General features: G+C 51.3%; 1 protein-coding gene across 4 annotated transcripts in view; it reads right to left on the bottom strand.

Annotated features, from left to right (window-relative positions):
• CCDC88C (coiled-coil domain containing 88C) overlaps nucleotides 1-14,825 on the bottom strand; it is a gene marked incomplete at its 3' end in the record, with an annotated part of 127,182 nt that overhangs the window by 56,428 nt on the left and 55,929 nt on the right. For 2 of the 4 annotated variants that reach the window (XM_082841879.1, XM_082841881.1), the window contains exons 5-9: nucleotides 4,958-5,016; nucleotides 4,100-4,183; nucleotides 1,322-1,462; nucleotides 745-929; nucleotides 22-103 (exon numbers count right to left, since the gene is read on the bottom strand). In XM_082841879.1, coding sequence (XP_082698005.1) covers nucleotides 22-103; nucleotides 745-929; nucleotides 1,322-1,462; nucleotides 4,100-4,183; nucleotides 4,958-5,016 — 551 coding nt within the window. Of the gene's footprint in view, nucleotides 1-9; nucleotides 191-744; nucleotides 930-1,321; nucleotides 1,463-4,099; nucleotides 4,184-4,957; nucleotides 5,017-14,825 lie in introns of all 4 variants that reach the window. The other 2 variants (XM_082841878.1, XM_082841880.1) reach the window with 2 other exon arrangements.

The raw sequence follows: 14,825 nt of genomic DNA, 5'->3' as shown, positions 1-14,825 counted from the left end.
CAGACAGGTCTCCCCGCTCACCTCCTGCTTGACTTTCTGCAGCTCCAGCACCAGCTGATCTACCTCATGCCTGGTGTCCACAAGCTGCTCTGTCTTCTCCTCCCTGGGGGCGATTCGGAGCGAGTGTGGTGAAGGGGCCTGCCCGCCACCCTGCAAGCCCCCAGCAGGAAAAGGAAAGGGAACTGCGCTTCTGGGGATGAGGAGGGGAACGGCACATGGGGCTTGCAGAAACGTTCCTGACTCAAAGTCTTTTCCATTTTTAACTTTTCAATGCCCACCCTCAAACTGCGTCCGCTGGGCCGCGGGCTTCCCTCTGGGGGAACAGGGGTAAGGAGACCTCGGCTGCAGTGACACCACTTCACTGCCAGGCAGGCAGCAGGGCCCACTGGTGACGAGGTGGAGGCGGGCAGCTGCCGAGGTGATGGGCAAAGTGGCATATTCACCAGCTGCGGGCAATGGGGACGGCTCACCAGACGGGGGCCGGCCACATCCTCCCTCCAGCCAAAAACCATACCAGTGGGTGGTCATCTAAGCCCAGACGGCCTGAGCCCTAGAGACCTGGTAGAACCCCTCCTGGCACAGGCCTGGGAAGGGTCGCCGACGGCGCTCAGGGCAGAGCCCAGCTAACTCTATAGGGCCCAAGTCAGAGCTCTCCTGTCCGCTGCACCACACGTGCTAGAAACGGGTGTTCGTGACACACAGTGCAAGAGCAGAACCAACAGCCCAGCCGACCGGAGGACTCACAGCTCCTGCCTGACGCGGCGCAGCCTGGCCTTGGTGTCTGCCAGCTCCACGGCCAGGTGCTGCTTGTCCTCGCTGGAGAGGCTGCTGGTGGGGCTCGGGGTGGACTCGGCGCTGGAGGACTTGAGGGGGCTGGGCGGGTGCTGGGCCTGGAGGTAGTCCCGCTCCTGGGTGAGGTCCACGATCAGCTGCAGCGGGGCGGGCGGGGGAAGGGAAGGAGCGCTTGCACCCGAACTTGGGGCACAGTGGTCAGCGGACCAGAAGGAAGTGAGAGGCGTCGGCCGAGACTGAGAAACCAGGAGGCAGCAGGAGTAACGGGATGTCAAAAGGAGCACGTGAACGAGGAGGGTCTCTGAGCTCCACGTTCGATGAACAACTAAATGCCTTCCCGTGGGGCTCTCGGAGGCGACCGCTGGCTGCAGGGCAAGTGCCCGGCTCCCACCGCCAACAGGAACCAGAGAGACAGGACCAGGGGGCAGCAGGCTTGAGACGAAGAGTCAGGACGAGGAGGGTGGCCACGTGGCCAGGGCCCAGGCGTCCCTCCCAGACCTGCCAGATCACCACCCACCCGCAGACGCACCTCCGTGCACTCGTCCCTCTCGTCGATGAGCCGCCTGAGGTGGAAGACCATGTTCCTCGACAGGGCCTCCAGCTCCTCCGGGGCCACGTCCGGGAGCTCCAACCACTGTAGGTCGAACACATTCTCCTGGTTGTGGGTCACCTGCGGGCACAGGTCAGGCGCTGCAGAGGTGGGCTGGGCACGGCCGGGGGTTCCGGGAGCTCCCCGACCCTGCAGTCAGGGGGTGGGGTCACAGCTGACCCGGTCCCCTGACGTCATTCACCCTCACTGACAGATCTTCCGTGGAGAGCGGGGGGCTCCTCAAGCGAGTGCAGACGCCCCTCAGCCAAGTCCCACCAGCACAGGTCAGGCCGGGTGTTAAGTCAGTCTCAACATCGGCTCCAAGAGGACACGGATTTGTTTAACACCAGAGGGCTCTCCTTATAATACAGTATTTCCCTAAAAATACACTGCCCTCAGATATGCTTAGGAAGCATCAATTTACAACACAAAGAAGGTAAGTCCTAGGGATGCCACGGGTGCAAAGAGGGACTATGTGTTAAAAAAAGATAGAATCTAATGCGAACATGGCAAATGTTAAAAATCTTATGTTGGAATGTTGGGTGCATAACGATCTTACATTACTTTTGGGGAAATATTTCATCGTCTAAAACAATTTTCAGGTAAGCCTGTATCTCATCCCCACAGGCCACAGAAGACCCCCTGGATCTTCCCTTTTCATCAGATGTGAGCGGAAGCCCATGGCTACGTCTACACTGGGCAGCCTCTGCAACGACTCTGCCGACCTGACCTTCTCAACCCGACACCCCCAGACCAGCCGGAGGAGGCAGAACATCAAATTTTGAGTCCCCATCCTTCAGTTTGGGAAGGTATTATTAGCACACTCAAGCCTCAACAGGGGAAAACGAAAAGAAACCAGGGATATCCGCTCAGAGAGGCACACCAAAAAAAGGTCTTAAGTTTTTCAGAGCAGTATATGGAGAGAGAGAATAGTTTAACAACAAAGAAACAAAGACAGGGCCCTTCAGTTTCTCAAAAGACACCTGCTTTCTTACCTCTCCTCCCTTACGAAGAAAAGCTGGGATTCAGTAAATCTCCAAGAATTAGGAGAAATCTCACCCCACTGTACGGGGCACCCTAAAGGCCCAGAACTGGGGTTGAGAGGCCGGGTTCCAGGCCTGCTCCATACCAGTGTTTGGGAAAGGTCTATGGAAAGGGGGTCCAGGGGTGCAAACACAGCGGCACACCAGTAACTCAAGGAGCTTGTCATTAAAGGCTTATGGTCCTGCTCCCAATTCTGACTCAATGGATCGCCCGTGGGGCCCAGACACCTGGATGTTTAAGAAGTACCCAACTGGGCTTCCCTGGTGGCGCAGTGGTTGAGAGTCCGCCTGCTGATGCAGGGGACACGGGTTCGTGCCCCGGTCCGGGAAGATCCCACATGCCGTGGAGTGGCTGGGCCCGTGGGCCATGGCCGCTGAGCCTGCGCGTCCGAAGCCTGTGCTCCGCAACGGGAGAGGCCACAACAGCGAGAGGTCCGCGTACAGCAAAAAAAAAAAAAAAAAAAAAGAAGCACCCAACTAATTCTGAAGTCCTGTTCCCACAGCCAGTCACCGAACTTGATAATCTCGCAGGGCTTCTTTTTTGGGTGCATGCTTTTTTAAAAAAAATATTCTGCTGGCTGAACAGGGAAGGGGAGACAGTGAGTAGCAAAGACCTAGCTAGTCTCGAGGACCTAGTCCTCAGATACATCTTCAAAACACACGGACACACGAGGAAAGTTAAAAGGCAGAATGGTACTTAGGCTAACAGGTCACTGACACGAATGGTTGAGAATATTTCCTACAAGCCTGATGGGCTTTGCTGGACCCTCTCTACCTGCCATACGCTGCATCCACCTCCTTCTTCAAATCCTGACTCAGAGTCTGCAACCCACAGTGCCCTAGCCGGCTGCGGGAGCCCAGCAGGCTGTCCCCAGAGCCGGCGTGGGGAGCTCTGTGTTCAGCTGCCTCTGCCAGTTACACACCTGCTCCTACGTGCTCCTGCTCATGTCTTTTTCATGCATTTATCTCATCTGTCCAATTAGATGGAAGGCTGAACCATACCTCCTAAGATGATTAAAACGTACAAGGCTTCTTTTGGAGGAGGGTGGGGTGGAGGTCAGGGAACTAACTTTCAGGCGGGTGCTTGGTTTCCAGGGCAACTACCCCTTCAGTTGATACCACCTCTGCCAAAGTCAACGGGCGGAGGGGCTGCCCTTAGTGCAGAGCCCTCCTGACCCCACCCAGGGGGCCGAGTCTCCGGATACAGCCCTTCTGGGACTCGCTGGTTTTTAACTTCCCAAGGGGCGGCAGCTGTTTCTCTGCCACGTCACCGACAGAAGCAGTGAATCTCTCTCTCCAAGGATCAACCATTTGAAGCAGGGTGACATTTGCCAGAATACATTTTCAGGGACTGTAAATCAAATTCTGAGCCTAAACCACTTGACAGCTCTTAAAAATAGTCTGAGTCCATATTAGGCAAGAAGAAGAGGCAAAAGAAGACTTGATTGAAGTCTCTGAAAAAGTTTTTTTCATTTTAGCCGCCACTTTATTTTAGCTTGCTAACAGCCACCTTTCCAAATCGAATCAATCTGCCTGTAGTGTCTGAAACCTAAAATTAGCAAAATCATTAATGGGTGATGTGCTCTTTAGACTTTTCACTGGTGGAGAGGGCCTGCCTGCTGGATGCCATGGGAGCGATGGTCCACGGCTAAGCCCCACAAAGCTCCCCACCTACCTCCTGTATATGGGCCACGATCCCGGCCTGTGTCTCAATGTCCAGCTGTTTGATTCTTTCGATAAATTCCTCTTTCCTCTCACACTGTGGAGGGTTACAAGTGTTAATGAAAGTGTTTTACAAGGGCAACCTGGGGCCGCCAGAGCCACAGCAATAGTTTCAAAAGGAGACACCTACCCCACCCCTGGCTTTTTCTTCTATAATCAAGAGTGCTCTGTCCTCCTACCAGCCAGCCCCTCACAACTGAGGTTTCTCTAGAAGCGGCTCAGACTACCTATATCACAATCACCTGTGGGGGGGGGTTGTCTTTAAAAACACCGGGGGGGGGGGTGGGACACAGACAAGCTTTCCAGGGGATTCTTAAACAAGTAAAGATCAAGAACAGCTGGTTTAGGGCAGCACTTGGTAAACTTCATCTGTAAAGGGCCAGATGGTAAAACAAAATATCTTCGACTGCACAGGCCACGGGTCTCAGCTCTGCTGGTGTAGTGTGAAAGCAGCCACAGGTAATATGTAAAGGAAGGAGCATGGCTGTGTGCCCCTAAAACTTTATTTACAAAAATAGGTGGCAGGTCAAATTTGGCCCACAGGTTGTGTGCTGATCCTTGCTCTAGATGTTCCTACACTGGGGACAATTTGCGAATGGCACCCGGCCCCAGGGATCCCCACCTGGCCTCTTGCCCAAGGTGCTAGAAACGGTTGCCGCCTAAGTCGGTGTCACGTCTCTCGCAGGAACCCTGCGACCTTCCATCCTATTGGGCTGAAAGCAGCTGCACTCCTACCTCACCAAAGGGGGTGTTTTATCCCCACAAACCCAAACTTAAGAGCCCTCCTCTCTGCCCCCTGCCCAATCCCTACCTGAACAGCACAGCCCAGCACCAACAGCAGCACCTTCTTAATCTCCTCCATACTCTTCCCTAAATCAAAAGAGCAACATAGTTAATTACGCTCAACTGTTTGTAAAATTTCACTAGTGATATATACACATATCTGCTGCAGGGGGAAAAAAAACCCAAATAAGCTAAAAAAACCCCTCTCTACCCAGCGATATGCACTTAAGGTGTACACACTCCATCTGTTTTCTCCATATGGGTTTGTTTTTTTCTTAAACCAAATGAGAATGCTGTTCATAACTATTTGTGGCCCTTTTCCGTTCACATATATCATAAAATCTTTCCACGATAATTAATGAACGTGAGCATCGCTTTTTAGTGTGTGTGGTAAGCAAAGTACAATGGATGAGAACAGTCCCCACAGGAAAATACTCAATCGATTCTGAAATAAGAATGGACACAAACTTGCCCTTCCATCCTGCAAAATCTCAAACAGATGAAGGAGAAGAGTAAGGCGAACCTCCATGCCCATCACCCGCTTCACGTTACCAGCATTTTGCACGTTTATTCCATCTCCTCCTCACCGCCACCGCCTTTGTTTCTCAATGTCTGGCTGGAGCATCCCCCAAAGCAAGTCCCAGACACGACACACACGTCATTTTTGATCGTCTCATACTTACTTTGTACAAAGGCCACAAATTCAACCACTCCCTTTCCAGAGATCCGATTTTTCAACATTTTAATCTAAACGATGCTACAAAGAACATCTTACAGCTCATTCTTTATGGATATCCTGACTCCCGCCTTCAGGATAAACTCATCTTTCAAGCTTTTTCCTGCTTCCAAACTGCCCTGCAGAAAGGCTCTGCCATTTTTCTCTCTCACAACCAATATACCGTAAGTCCCACTTCCCCATGGCCAGACCAACACGGCTTTACTACTCCTTCTCAGCTTTGCCAATCAGGCCAAAAAATCGTATTTCATCATTTTACACTGTGTCTTTTCCATTATGCTTGAGGCCAAATGCGTCTTCATCTGTTTATCAGTCACTTAAATAAACAGAGTCAGGATACAGGAGCTCCAGACCTGAGTTGGTCACCAGGAGGCCTGTGACGGGAACAAGCCGTACTGTTTCCCAGTCTCAGTTTCCACATCTGTGAAAGGGAGGCAGCTGGCCTGGGTGACGTGCAGGGTGCCTTTCGGGTGAGAAGCTCTACGGTTTTCTGCCCTTTTCATAATATCCTGTTCTCTCTGGGGGAGAAGGGACATGCTAGGAAAAGCACTGTTTTCCTGAAAGGCTTACCAACACCCGCTCACATTGTGCTAAAATGGTCCAAGCCTCATCCATGACACCCGGGATGCAGAAAAACAAACTCACGTCCAAGAACCAGTGCTGTGGGTCACTTCGGGTCCTTGGGTGTCAGGCGTGTATGGAGTAACATGTGAGTTCATCCTAATATCTCTCACCTGAGAAATAGCTAAAAACAGCTTTTCCTGAGATGACATTATTATGGTCGAGTCTCAGAACTGGGGGCTTGGCATCGCCCTTCCCACCGCCTAGTCTGAAGGTGGGTGGGACGGGCTGGGGGGCTGGACAAAAGGGTCCCTGCAGAGCATTCAGATTCCACACTCTTAAGAGTCAATCGGGTCTGGTGTTGCAGATCAACCCACGATGATCAAACCTTCTCTTTGCTAATCAGCATAGAACTTGATCAATGTTTGAAACGGAAAAATTCTCAAAGACTTTAATGGATTTTTTTTTCCCACCTGAGGCCCTTTATTTGGCCCAAGAGGCTCTAATCCATAGACATAAATACGTGTAACACCACCATGACTCACTTCTCTATTAAGGCTGAGGTGGTGATCAGTCATGGTTTTAGTTCTGACAAAAAGAAAAGGACATACCCACCAGAGTATTAAAAACTCCAATCAGTCTCACCAAAATCTTCCCCTGGCCACAGTGCTCATGCCAGCCCAGGTGGCTGTCCTCACCTCTGTCCCTTCACGGTCAGTCCCCAGATGACTGGCAAGGGACCCTCGTAAGCCCTTTGGTGGATATAACAAGTACAGATCCCTCCCAGCTGTCCCCAGGCTCCTCGTCTGCAGTGATTCACCTTTCATAGGCCGTGTACCTGGTGCTGTAGCCAGCAGAGCTGACACACAAGAAGAAAGCATTTTAAAGGCCTTGGAGCAGCTCAAACAGAGGTCAGAGTTCACGAAGAATCTTTACGTGCTCTTCCCAGCAAAGGCCCCATAGGACCTAATTATATCATACTTTGGATAACTTGAGCAACTCTGATGATCCACTCTCCCAGCCTACAGCAGATGAAAACGGCAAATTAAAAGTGGAAAGGAGCACAAGAAAGGCCCACTGTGAGCAGCGAAGGCATAGCCGGTTATGGGATTCCAAGGAAGAGACGAGAAACCCTGCACACATGCACGAGGGCTTAAAACTACAGTCTGAGGCTGTTCCCTCAGCATCCTGCAGCTAGGCACAATAACAAGCGCGAGTCATTCCTTCATCCCTTCATTCATTCATTTACACCCATCAGAGAGCAAGAAAAAACTAAATCTGGCCCAGAGCACTGTTGGAAAAGTATAGAATTCCAGTTTGCTAGGTTTTGTAACAGAAGGGGAAAAAGGATTTTAAAAGTAGAGAATTCATTTTAGAAAACTGTTCAGGGAATAATTATTTAAAGTAAGCGTTTTGGTGGTGAACAGGGCACTAGGAAGTTCACCTCTGCCTTCATTCACGTGAAGCAGCGCTGTGCTCATTCTCACCAAGCTAAGTGAATAAAAACATCTGCTATAACAAATGTAACCTGTGCTTTTTATCCCTACACAAATTCCTAGGAAACTTAAAGAGAGAGAGAGAGAGAGAGAGAGACAGGAGACAGAGACAGAGAGAGAGAGAAGCAGAAGTTCCCTCATTGCTCATGGAAAGCTGATGCCCAATTTCTCTCAGGATTTCTAGTATTTTTAAAATCTACCAGATTGTGGGTTTTGAATAGTTCGAAAACACATCATAAGACTCTCTACTGGGTCCTTGCTGGCAAGGATGGCTCAGTGACACAGTTACACAGGCAAAGAAGAAACAACCCTACAGACAGCTCCCTCCCAAGCACCTGCTAGGTGCTGGGTACTTTCTGAGAATATACCCATAATCAACACAGTCCTCTGAGCTCAGACTAAGAAAACCAGCAACTTCTACAGGAACCCAGAGGAAGGACTAGTCTGCAGTAAGGATCAGTCAAGGCTTCCTAAAGGAAATGACTTCTGAGCTGAGACCCCAGGATGAGGAGAGATGTGGGGGCTCTTCAGGCACAGGGAATAGCACATGCAAAGGCCTAGACACAAGAGAATACGGTGCTTGTCAAATTATAAACGCTTTGTGCTTCAGCTTATTAAAGTGGGTTTTCATGAGAAATGGGAGGCAGGGTAGGAAGCAACGGGGATTTCTGTACCTAGTGAGTCACAAGCCACCAATGGAGGGGGGAGGGCCGAACACATCAGACACCCTTTACACCTACCCACAACCCCAGGGGGAATCCCATGACAGCCTGAGCTAACGGTCGAGTCTAAGAAAAATCTTACTTACTTACTTTACTACCTGCTTCCTGGAGTCCTGACACAGAGAAACTCACTCCAGCCTTTCTTAGCATAAATGGAACGCATATAGGCTGACCTAAGTTACACATAAAGCTACAGATGTTTGTAGCAATCAGCTTCCAAAACAGAAGGGAAACTGATACCGCACGTGTGATAAAGGTGGACCTGGGGATAGAAACATAGTGGGGCAATTAAAGTACACCAGCCTCTAAAATGTGGAGACTGAATCAGATCAGGATTGGAAAATTTCCTGACTTTCTGATCTTGAGTCTGTGGCAAACATAACTAGTCAATCATAACACTTTCTTACCGAGCCTGGAAGGAGGCCTCAGAATCCTTCTGAACACAGCACCGCCTGATGTAGCCACTGCCTGACACGCGATGAAAGCTGGCACATGAAACAAAACCCAGCTTCCATGCCTGGTACACAATCAGTGGGGTCCTTTTGGCTCTACTCTTTGATTCTCTAAGACGCAGTCATTTGAATGCTCATACATTCTCTGGATACGGAAAATCAATCTTGTGTATAAGTGATCACTGGGGTGTCAAGGTGCGGATTTAGACAAAGGAAGGCAAACAGCCCTTTCCAGGAGGACCACAACCCCAGAGGCCCTCGGTCCGTGAGTCGCCAGCCAGGGTGAGGGTTTAACCCTCTCAGCCTGGAAGGACTGACCCACTGGAGTTAATCCTGCCCTCCACAAGTGCCCTTCACGTCTACAGACCATCGCAGCACTTTCATATAACATGCTATCATTTGACGTAATCCCCAAAGCAATCCCCAAAGGCCAGTATTAGCTCCATGTTACAAACAAGAGGAGGCTCAGACAAGCTGAGCCACAGAACTGAGATTTGGTCACCACCTGCTCTCGCCTAACTCGCTACCATCCCCCTCCCTGAAACTGCCATTGTTTATTTACATTTCCTTCCAGAGCAGGGCTCTCTCTGGTTTAGCTTCTGATCCCAATGCCACAGTGCAGGTCTTTAGCCAGTGTCTGCTGATTGAGTGACTGATGGTAACTGTTAGCATCATGTCCCAGGGAGAAAAGACATTTTCAGTTTCCAATCTTGTTGGGATGGAGATATACGTGCGTGCGTGCGTGTGTGTGTGTGTGTGTGTGTATGTGCGTATTTTTTTTTCTTAATAATTCTACATTCTGCTCTCTGACTTATGTGCTGGAGTCAACCACTCACTGTGCTTTCCCTGGTTTCTTAGTTAAAAACCAGTCATTTCATAAGGATGATTGATTATGGGGCTGTCTCATTGATTTGAAAATAGCACTGCACTGAACGTGACCCTATTTCTCCTCAATGCATAATGACATCTCAAGACTCACCCACAAGGGCACAGTTCTATGGGCCCTCCTGGGGGCTCTGCTTACACTGAGAAAAGCTGTTATTATTTTAACACGGTTACCTTGGGTTCCATGAGGAACAGTGTATACGGTTATTCCTTGTGGGACCCTCCGTAATACCTGTCGCAGGTCATGGGATGGGAGGCAAGCACCTCTACACACCGCCTCACAGCCTGGAGAGCGACTCCTAGGAAACCCTCACTTAGATTTCTTACACCTAGAACGTTACCCGTGTGACCCCCACCAGGCACTCCATTTATTAGTCATTCAGCAAACGGTTATCACACGTGGACTTCGCAGGCTCGAAGTCACACGTCCGTTTGAAATGATGTGGGGGGCTCCAGAGCGTACCCTGACCCAGGGCCCTGTTATCCCACCGTCTCTCCTTCACCCCCCCCCCACAGTCTGCCCCCACCCGCAGGGATCCCTCACACCACCCTGTGTGGGTAATGAGAACCTCTGCCCAGGTGCCACAAGGCAGCCACTCCCAGAGAGCAACTTCAACAGCCACGTCAAGCCCCTCAGACAGCGCCATCGTCAAAAATGCCTCCTTAGCCCAGCCTGCCTAGGCCACAGAAGCTGAGAACTAACGCATTCCCTAGCACCAAACGACTGAAGATCAGAAAAGGAGCAGCAACCCCAAGAATGCAGCTTGCGGCCCAGAGTCTGCACCGGCTGGAGGGGAGACGGCGGCAGAGGCAGGAGGTGATCTGAGAAAGGGTCCCTCCCACGCACCAGGCAGAAAATGCAAAGCCCCAATATTATCGGTGAACATAGAGACCTTTGACAAATAACAGCTCATCCCTCCTCCTCGGGCAGCCACGGCCACAGAGAGCAGTCCCGCTGGACGCCATGCACGGTCATGCAGCTGGGGAGCCCCCTCTCTGTGTACAGCCCATCACTAGGAGGTGACCAAACAAAGTCTGGTCTCCAGGCAGGTCCCGCGCCTGCTCCGAAGGCTGGCATCTGGCCGTGCTCTAACGATCGCTGTGCTTGCTGCTAACCAAGCTTTTCACGTTCCTAGAAGAGCCAAGCACTGGCATTCAGCTCAAGGGCCCGGCAACCCCCTGCGCTCTACAGGGACCGGAGAATTCATTTCTCAATCCAGCAGGCAGCACAGAAGCAAGGGAGCAGGCCGCAAGCCGTGCCCCGTGAAATCGCGTGTGGGTGCTTTTCTGAACGTGCTCCCTCCAGGAGAAAACAGGAAGCACGGAGAGGATCGGATGCCTGGCGAGATTAGCTTTTCTTTATTTACTTACTTCTTCCCTCCTCATTTAAAGGACCTAAGGTTTCTGCAAACACAAAAGTTTTATACATATATATAAACAAGACCAGAATTCAGGAGACATGAAAAAATAGCTTAGGGTTGGGAAAAAGAACTCAAGAATCACTCATTAACACCTAATGGCAGACCCTCAACCCACAATGTCACTTGGCAAGCAGGGCACTGGGGCGGGCAGAGCCGCAGGAAGGTGGCAGGGGAGGGAAGGCAGCCTGCCCGCTTTCTAAAAGAACAATCTCAGCGGCAGGAAGACCGTTTGTAATAAACCAGCCTTGGAGCCCTCTCTCCGGTAGCGGGGTTGGAGGTGAGCCAGCCCCCGGGGGCAGTGGCCCTCAGGGGTTGCAGCTCGTCATCAAAAGGCAGAGCGGTGCAGTGAGGGAAGGTTTCCGTGGGTTCCGAGAAGCACTTCAAGGACGCCCTTGATAGGAGAGCAAGTAAATCCTAGAGGGTTAAATATTAAATTCCAAGGAGTTTCAGGAGTTCCGTTTCCCTCTGGCCTTTGGAACCTAAACTTCAGCTGTGACAGAGACTTCCTCCCTGTGCCCTGAGCTCGCTGCTCCTGGTGGGACTGCCAGCACACTTCCACTCCTCTGAACCTGTCACACCTGGACACCTCCCTCTGCTGCTGTCGAGGGTTCTTTGAGGCCCTGCCACATACGGCCTCCTCCAGGAAGTCTTCCTGACCTGCCCAGGCAGAACTGATTGCCCGCCTTGCACTCTGTGGGAAGCATGCTCGCACTGCTTCTCGCCCTGGAACAGGCTAGTCATGGACACTTTCCTCCCCTCCTGCCCCAACGCAGACTGGGGGCTCCTTGAACAGAGACAGCCTATTCGTCTCCATGGCCACTGCACCCATGGTGGGCATCTGACAGAGAAAGCTGGAGGGGGGGCTCGGGCTGAGCTCCTCTGTGAGGAGGAGCGATGCAAGCGCGTTCCCGTCTTCTATTTGGGAGGGTCAGAAGCTGGCCTTCTGGTTTCTTTGGTCAGAGCAGCAGGAGAACAGAGGTCTGCAAAAGCTGTGAAGGAATGACATTTACAGACTCTGGGGGCACAGAATCTCAGACTCCTCAAGGTGCTTTCTCTGTCCCTGCAAGCCCCTTCTGTAACCATCACGAGAGAAAAAACTGAGGACGAGGACCAGATCACCAAACAGCAATTAATGGGAGGCTATCCTCAAAGGTTCCAGCTGTATTCACAGACAGGACCCCGTAGGCTGCGAATACGGGATCAGCCCCTCCTTGGACCCAGGAATCTTGCCTGGCATTTAGAACTCAAGAGACACCAGGCAGAATAATGACAGTGGCTGGTCCTCCGGCTTGGAACCAGTGGCTGACTGTCCACATATATAACCATCTGCGTAACTTATGGTAATAAATACATCTTTTACACCACCATGCTGTGTGCCTCTGAATGAGTTCCCTCCCCTCTCTGGGCTGGGTTTCTCTTCTACACCTACATGGCTCCACCCTTTCCTTTCTAAACAGCTTAGGAGTGGTCAGCAATTCACAAGTCTGAAAACCACAACTGCACTTAGATACAAACCTTGGAAGAAAAAACAGTGCTCTCTTCCAGCATGACTGCTCTATGATTCACTGCAGAAATTAATTTGCTAACACCCTGGCTTCCTGTCAGACAAATCTAGTCTGTTTCGTGTGTGTGGCACAGCGACAGGCCCGGCTGCTGAGAAACCAGAGCCTGAAGTTCTGGCCCACGCCTTCCCTCATTTTACAGATGCCGCGGACACTGTGATCTCTTGGTTCTCGTGTAGAATACGCTCTTCGATAAGCCATGTAAATATCTTTAATGGACGCACAGCTGGCAAGATGGGGGTGCAGGCCGTTTGCACTGCATCATTACCGGCCTAGGGCAGCCACACACATGGTGTTGGGCAGAGGTCGACTCTCACTTGACCCTGACCACTGACACTTGACCGCTGTACCTGTGACAGCATGTGGTTAACATCTGTAAGGATCACTAGCTTGATGGAAGAGGGAAGTGGGGACAGGAGAGGGAAACGACAAAGTGGGTCTCCAGCGCTTATGCTCTATTTACTAGGCACCTACTACATGCCAGGCACTGCTCCAGACACTTAGAAGACATTGGCAACAACAACAAAAACCCCCAAGATTCCTGCCGAAGAAAGGGAAGGCAGAGCAGGATAAAAGCACTGGGAGTCCTGAGGACGAGGGAGGGACGCAGCTGCAAACAGGGAGGTCATCAGGATGGGCTGCACCGAGCAGGTGATATGCAAGCAAAGACTGGAAGGATCTGTTCCTGTGAGTATCTGGGAAAAGCATTCCAGGCAGAGGGAACAGCCAGTGCACAGCACAGGGAGAAAAGTGACATAATCTAACTTTCTACGAGGACCGGCTGCTGTGTTGAGAATAGACGGCAACAGACAGCACGGGGCAAAGGTAGAGAGGCAGGCAGACAGAAGGCCACTCCGGTGCTAGCCAGGAGGATGGTGGTGGCTGGAACCGGTGGGCAGCGGGGCAGGAGGAGAGAAGAGCTCAGCTGTTTGGAAATTAAAGCCAGGGCACTGCCTGAGGAATGGGGGTGGGGTAGGAGAGAAGGATACGTTTTGGCCAACTGGAAACGAGACAAAGGACACCCTACAACATCCAGTCCTGGGGGTCCACACACGGCCCAGCCACCGGGGAAGGCTTTTCTGCTACACGCCACTGTACGTGAGGGAGGGTTAGAGCAGGGTCCTGCAGGACCCCAGGCCAGGCTCCAAGAAGCAGCATCTACAGTAACGAGGCGCTGGACAGATGCTTCCCCGCGGATGGGTATCCAGGGAGATGATTATAAAATCACGCAGCATCAGAGAGGAAATCCAGAGGTCATTCGAGGTACAAACAGGAAATAAGAGAATTGGGGGGATTGGGGGCCAGGAGGGCAGGCGCTGAGGATGGAGTTTTAAAGTACGTGAAGTGTTTTCTCACATTCACTAAACCGTCCTTGAATCCCATCCAGGGTAGGAAAAAAGAACATCTTTTTGTCTGATGGGTGCAGAAGGACAGACATACAGAAAAATCTTCTAATAGTATTAGTCATGATAGCTTCCTTTTTAGGTCAGAGGAAGGGGGATAAATGCTTGGTGTCTTGGGATCGTTTAGTGAGAGAGAGAGAGAGAGAGAGAGAGAGTGTGTGTGTGTGTGTGTGTGTGTTTGGACTAGATGTTCTGCTGGCATCTGTCCTGCCCCTGCCCTGGCTCCACTGAGGTGCATTTACCAAAAACAAAAAATAACCAAAAACTGAAATGTTAGAAATAGCAGTACAGTGTCAACATCTGCCAAAAAGAGCACAGACATGCTCCTGAGCCATGTGGCAGGATTCCTAAAAAAAGCCGCCCTGCGAGAAAGAAATCAACTTTGTTCTCTATTTTAAAAGAAACCCCAAATGCTTCACGCATCTATTTTTAAAATTTAAAACAGAAAACACTTCCACAAATATGTCTCTGGCACTCATATTTGCGTCTTCTCGCTGGTGCACCTCTCCTGCCGACCTCCTCTGCTCTCAGAGCCCCCCGACACTCCTGTCAAAACCTACCCATGCGGGCGCCCAGGTCTCATCCCTCCAGCCCTGACTTCAGGGGAGGCAGCCCCTCCCCTCTCAGCAGAGCCCGCAGAAGCTGCTGTCAGTCAGGC

This window comes from Leucopleurus acutus (genome assembly GCF_964270905.1).
Source record: "Leucopleurus acutus genome assembly, chromosome: 1".
Taxonomy (NCBI): domain Eukaryota; kingdom Metazoa; phylum Chordata; class Mammalia; order Artiodactyla; family Delphinidae; genus Leucopleurus; species Leucopleurus acutus.
Note: the sequence above shows the minus strand (reverse complement) of the source record. Positions and strands in the feature narration are given on the sequence as shown.